Source organism: Xyrauchen texanus, chromosome 24 (genome assembly GCF_025860055.1).
Source record: "Xyrauchen texanus isolate HMW12.3.18 chromosome 24, RBS_HiC_50CHRs, whole genome shotgun sequence".
In the NCBI taxonomy this organism is placed as follows: Eukaryota; Metazoa; Chordata; class Actinopteri; order Cypriniformes; family Catostomidae; genus Xyrauchen; species Xyrauchen texanus.
The window spans coordinates 15,028,556-15,035,205 of record NC_068299.1 but is presented as its reverse complement, the minus strand read 5'-3'; the positions used below and the strand labels follow the sequence as shown (position 1 = coordinate 15,035,205).

At 35.6% G+C, this 6,650-nt stretch overlaps 1 protein-coding gene across 1 annotated transcript; it reads left to right on the top strand.

The window, feature by feature from the left end:
• Window positions 1-536: 536 nt before the first annotated feature.
• LOC127618019 (dorsal root ganglia homeobox protein-like) lies at window positions 537-4,636 on the top strand. Its single transcript, XM_052090234.1, has 6 exons — window positions 537-623; window positions 1,260-1,360; window positions 1,780-1,881; window positions 3,352-3,524; window positions 3,619-3,731; window positions 4,305-4,636. The coding sequence occupies exons 1-6, from the start codon at window positions 566-568 to the stop codon at window positions 4,634-4,636; spliced, it is 879 nt and encodes a 292-aa protein (XP_051946194.1). The 5' UTR covers window positions 537-565.
• The last annotated feature ends 2,014 nt before the right edge of the window (window positions 4,637-6,650 follow it).

Below are 6,650 nucleotides of genomic sequence, written 5' to 3'. Positions count from 1 at the left end.
GACGACAACGCGTGCAAAAAAATTATATATACACGCTTTTATACTCACAGGTAATTGCATATACCTGTGCATATATTGCATATATATATATATATAAATATAAGAACAGATATATATATAGGATTAATTGCAATTACCTGTGAGTATAAAAGCGTGTGTTGTCATAGTCTAAACAGTAAGCTGGTGTGCAGGAAAGAGGATTGGAGCAGGGGAGGTGAACGTGGTGTAGCTACTCGTTGATTGACGGTGTGGGAGTGTGATTGCTCAGCTGAGGTTTAGTAGGAGACACTTTATCCGTGCGTGAGAGTTACTGAACAGCAGATCGTCTAGGTATAGATGTACATGCATGCTTTTTTACCTTTGAACTTTAAGTAGCCTCCTTAAAATCAGTTGCGGAGACTAGGTTTAATCAAGTGCAGTGCTTTTTTGTTGGTATTATTCAATGGTAGCTTTTCAATACGCATATTGCAGTGATAGTTGTAAAACATTACCGTTGACGTTTGGCAATAATTTCTTTGCAGATTGCTCTGGTAGTCTACAAGTCGCAAAGCACCGGGAAATAGATATGTTTTACTTTCACTGTCCCCCACAGTTAGAGGGAGAGTGCTGCCGGACGAACACACGTAAGTAGCCTATTCTGTGCATTATTTCTTCTGGTTAATGTTTTGTCAATATTGTTAACTTATTTTTATTGACTTCGATTACCGTAAAACTTTGTACATTTTTATAAAGAACACATATGGAAACGATTTTTGTTAGTGTATTTTTTTTTTAAGTTTCATTTTATGTAGTCTATTTTATTTTGGCTATTGCAAGCCACCCCGTTAAATCAGTTTAGTATATATTACTATCTTAAGTATCTAAATATATTTATTTTTATCAAAGCTACAGCAAGCCTGTAGTTAATTTTTGTTTGTGGGGGTGTTTTATGTTTTGGCACATGGTAACTGATCTAGACCCGTGACAGCCTTCCAGCTGAGACTTTTTGTTGCAGTCTGCCTGAGAACAGATGTTAGATCATGTCATGCCTTTCAGTCGGCATTTTAGTGGTCACGGTTTCTCATTGTGAGTCTGTTCCCTGTGAATTAGTACAATAACCTGAGACGACTGTATTTGAAGAAAATAATATTTTTCATTTTGAACAGGATGAATGAAATTTATATTTTCACCCTAAACTTTAGAAGAAGAAAACATATTTAAAAATTTATATTTTAAAAATTATATATTTTTTAAAAGTGTCACGTTATTATTTACAACAGTGAATACAAATGGGTTTGGGAATCACCCATCTGGAGACTTCGATGACGGTTTTTTGCGCAGAAAGCAACGCAGAAACAGGACAACTTTTACCTTACAACAGGTAGGCTACGTTTCACACGAGCCAAATTTACCACAAGATGCAAAACAGAGCAACTACTGCTCTGATACTGATTTGGATTATGATGTTGAATGTTTATGAACATCCTTTACAGGATTTAAAGAAGTGTGCTAAGAAATTATATTTAAGGCATGCTGGCTATAAATGCACTTCAATATCAATGAATTATTATTTTCAAGTCAACTCCCATTTTAATTGTAAATAAATGAACTATATTTGTTTATTTACGGTATGTCATTCTTTACTTCACGAAAATAATACAGAATAAGTCACGAGGTAAGGCTGAAGTAGGCTATAAGTAGCCTATATATAAAGTAAAAAAATAAAATAAAAAAAAATGCATAAAAAAGCATATGTAAAGCATAAATTCAAATAATGGATAAAATATATGTGTTTCACAGCTGGAAGCTTTGGAGGCAGTTTTTGCACAGACCCACTATCCAGACGTTTTTACAAGAGAAGAGCTGGCTATGAAAATCAACCTAACAGAGGCCCGAGTCCAGGTGAGACACTCTCCACAACTGTCCCGATCCAAAGATAATAAATAGCTTCACATAATAGCTGAGAGCACGTCTGATCAAAGCAAGTAAATTAAGCCACTCTGTCATTTCCGTGATGCACTTTAATAACATCAACATATTAGATTAAGTTGATTAATCGGTCATTCATAATTAACTAGTGGTAATGTTCTTCACTAATTTGTCCTCGCCTCTTAGGTAGACACATTTTAGATGCACTCCGATTTCCGTGCTTCGGCAAATGGAGGATGTATGCTACTTGTGATATTGGGGGGAAATGTAAACATCTTAACCGAGAACGATTTTCCTTCGTCCAAGCGCTCGTGCACCTGAAACCTCCGATTTCATATTCTGCGGCCTTGCAAAACATCAGCTTGGCCACACGTAATTGCATTCAATGTGCCTGTATGTAATTTCCTGCATTCCCAGATTTGCTTTTGGGTTTTCTTCTGAGCTCAGATCTAATTGTGAGAAATATAATAGTTTCCCTTTTGTTCCCCAGGGTCAGCTATCGCTTAAAACCAATGACTGCAACGCGATAATGGAATTCGCTGCTGTAAATTAGGGATTGTAAACAAATAATTTCTCTCTAATCGGATTACCAGATTCCTTTTATTGAATCTGAACATGAATCGGTCGCAGCATGCAGGGATATTAAACTTACATTATTATTAGGAAATAAATTTTCTTTTTGTTGTAGTATAGTCGGCGCCCCCCGTTTTTAAAGTGTCAATTGGCTCGCGCTGCATTAACAACAAACTGCAAATTGAGATTAATGGTGCAATTATAGACCATTCAGTGCTGGGGGATCATGACATCTAGCTGGAAGGTGCAAGGGTGAGATAATGTTGCACAATTACATTGTGAATATTGTTGTCCTGCCAGTAAACTGTTGTCTCATATTATGTCGAGAGAAGAGCTTTATGTGTGGGGTGTTTTGTTTGTTCTCATCATTGTAGGTTTGCACAATGCTGGCCAGGCGGTGGAGATATGACTGCATTATGCAACCTTTCCCATTCAAATATGGTTAATGTGTTAGAGAGCACAGACTTAATCGAATCTGATGTTGTCAAACAATCATTAAATAGAGAAATAAACGACTTCATCATGGTTCTCTCACAGAAGCAGGGGGACTGTATAGGAAGTCATTAAAAATGATAATGAAAAATTGCTCAATTAAATGTTGTTATTGGTAATGACCTTCATTCAGTTAAGATACAAGAACTTCGCTGCACATGCTCAGCAATTGTGTTGATAAAGTTTGAAATAAGTCATCGGCTTGTTACTTTCATAAATGTGCATCCAAATAATAATTGTAATATTTATGCTACTACTTTCCAGTTGTAATTTTATATTGAGGTTCAGGAGAGGCAGTTAAAAAACTGAGAACTTATCAATCTTTAGTTTTTATATCCCTCATGCAACATTCACGTTTACTCTCTGCTTTCTGTTTAGGTGTGGTTTCAAAACCGGAGGGCAAAATGGAGAAAAACTGAGAGAGGAACTTCGGACCAGGAGGGAGGCAAAGAGCAAATCAGTGAAGGCAACCCTCCTGCACGAAACCTCAACCAGTCTCCTGTTGACCACATCAGAAATAAGAAAGAACTGATGGAGATACAGCAAAATCAGTGAGTAGATCTTCTAATCCAATGTGATTTTGTTCATACAATATGATTGTTTTCCCAAAGAGATGTAATGACCAATTCTGTCTATTATGTGCAGTATTAACAGAGTAGTTGGTTCAGGTGGACCTTTTTTCCCATCATGCCTTCCTGGTACTCTGCTGAACACAGCTACTTATGCACAAGCCTTGTCACAGGTGGCAACTTTGAAAGGTAAGATTTGGCATCTAACAGGTTTCATCTTGCAAAACATACAGAGCTGTGTCAGGTAGAGTTGATATTAAGTTTTCTGTTATTCATTATTGCACTAGCTTTTTGTTGTTGCCACTGATGTGGATGAAAGTGCACATCGTTATTGTGTGTTGTTTCTTCTACATATAAATTTGATAACATGATTAACATAAACATGACATGTACCTTGAATTGGTTAAATGCTGTTAAAGTAATTAATGAGGAATGCTGGAACAGTTTATAATGATCATTTTTATCATTTTATTTATTTGGTATATAGGCAAACAAACCTTATCAATGGCAAGTAAGCTTCTATGGAAAGTCTGATTGCCACCTTTCGGTGACTTTCAATCTGTTAAAAGTTATAGCTGATTATCATAAGCAAGAGTTTGCAGTTCATGTATGATTAATGTGTACACATTGTGATATATACACAAAGTGAAACTAAATATATTATGAAATTTCAGAAAATGGGTAAAAAAAAAAAAAAGTTAGATCCATGTGAAGGACATTACATGACCCTTTCTTACACACTGTTCCTGTCTGCCTTATTAGGAAGCCCATTGTGTTCCTGCTGCATGCCTGACACAATGGGCCTCTCCTTCCTGCCATCATATGGATGCCAGAGTAACCGGACAGCTAGTGTTGCAGCCCTGCGCATGAAGGCTAGAGAACACTCTGAGGCAGTACTGCAGTCAGCCAACCTGCTGGGGCTAGGGTCTACAAGTGGGCCTGAAGCAGGGCCAGGGGTTGGGCTGGGACAAAGCACTGTTGCTGTTGGAGGAGGTGATTCCAGTCCTAACTCTGGTGCGTCTAAGATCACATCACTACAGAGAACTCCAGACAAGCATCTGCACTGCCAAAAGGAGGGTCCAGATAAGAAATGAGGGAGTGTTTTTTCCCACCTCGAGGACATACTTTGGATGTATAATCTAACATTGAATGCCTGCTGCCGCTTTAGCACACTGACATGCCGTGGACAGGACGGTGTAAAGTGAAATCCCTCGTTGTGTATTTTGCGTGTTTGTGTATCAAACTTTTAATTAAATTGTAATGTATCTCTCATCCTTCACCTTCGCTCAGATTCTTGGCACTGAATTTGCCCAGCTCTGGAACAGAACATGTGGACACTTGGCACTGTAATTGTTGTTGTTGTTGTTTTTTTTTTGTTTTTGTTTCAATTAGCTGTTTTTAAAGAAATTTCCCTGGTTGCCAATGTGAATTTATTTATTTATTTATTTTCAACAATCCACTTTGATGTTTCACTTATACTGCCTTGTGTACTGTGAAGTCAGGTGATGATAAACATTGCATTGTGTCAATATATATGCCATGCTGAAACATAAATGTACTAATGTGAAATAATATATGTAAAATGATATCAAGGACAGAAATGTATATTAAGCATTATTACATCATGACTTTCACATCTCACTTTCTATTTTAGATGGTTCGCAGGATGACACTGATAGGTGTTAATTATGGCATTATGCTTTGGGCATACAGTAAAGCAGTTGTCATTAGATTTTTAACCAACTAAACTGATTTTACTTTTGTAATAATTATTTTATTATTTTGATTATAGCAGAAAAATACAAATAAATGTGTTGTAGAAAGCATATGAGAACATGAAGGCAATAATATGACTATGAATTATTATTTAGCAGCATAAAAAGAACCATCAAAAGTTTATGAAAAGGAAACATGTTATGTTTTCTTATCTATATGTAGCTTATATTATGAGCACTGAACTGTGCTACCTTTGAAAAGTAACTTGGACTGATTAAATTCATGTCCTTGAGTATTTTCATGATATTATTTTTGATAGTCAATAACACAATTAAGTAAAATGCACATGCATTAGCTTTAATAATTGATGTGGAATTTTGTATTATCTCAAAGTAGTGATTTAATAATTTATGATGCAACACCCTGGTGACAAAGCAGAGCCAGATAATGTCAAAAAGTCTTGCCCAGTGAAATAGTGCAGCTTGGCATTTGTGTTTCATGGTGACACAATTTGGGCTACATGTGGCTTTAGAAATGTATATTAAAACTTAATTTTCAACTGGAGTGCATTTTCTAGTATTAATATTGAAAATGGCAGAGAGACTGAGCACATTTTAATATGCACATATAAATGAGGTTAGGGCAAGATATCAAAAGCCTATAATATTGTTAGTTAGCTTGTGCAAAGCAACTACATTTAATGAATAGAAATGACTATTTCCATCACCTGTAACATGACACATGAGGTACAAAACTAAATGTGAAAACACTTGTAAAATATTATACAATACTTGCAAACAGATGAAAAATAGTCACCACAGAATCTAAAACAAAGTATGCAGCGGGAAAAAAAGAAAAGAAAAAAAACTGCACAGGTTTGCCAGACAGCTTTAACAAAGGATAAAATATTTTGCAGTTTTCAAATGCCAGAGTTTCTACCTTGATTTTAGGCACACATCAAAATATTTAATAAAACTAAATTATTTCATAAATTAATTTTTGTTTTAAATTATTATTATTTTTTTTTTAATATAATGATTTCACATTAGTTTAATTCTATATTTATATGAATACTGATCTAGTAATTGAATAATAAGCAAAAGATTGACACAATTGGCGATGTCAATGGCGAAATAATCGAAGCCAAATGAGATGGACCTCTTGCTTCTGGCAGGAATCAGCAAAGGTCACACGAAGCCTGGTGTAAAGTTCTGATCAAATGACCTTTTCAACTTGAAGAACAGTAAACCGCTTATGAGCACATAAACCACATATATTTTTTTGAAAACTTTGTACTGATGTATTTATCTTAGTGATGTCCACAAACTATTAAGAGATTACCTGTTTTGCGTCTCGTAGATTACTTTTGATCCAGCTCACCATACATGCACA

What these genes read in the sequence shown, in the direction of transcription:
- LOC127618019 (XM_052090234.1), top strand. Translation starts at nt 566, where the DNA reads ATGTTTTACTTTCACTGTCCCCCACAGTTAGAGGGAGAGTGCTGCCGG. An exon ending in GTGCTGCCGGACGAACACAC is followed by an intron (nt 624 to 1,259) that starts GTAAGTAGCCTA and finishes TATTTACAACAG; the next exon opens with TGAATACAAATGGGTTTGGG. An exon ending in CAACTTTTACCTTACAACAG is followed by an intron (nt 1,361 to 1,779) that starts GTAGGCTACGTT and finishes TGTGTTTCACAG; the next exon opens with CTGGAAGCTTTGGAGGCAGT.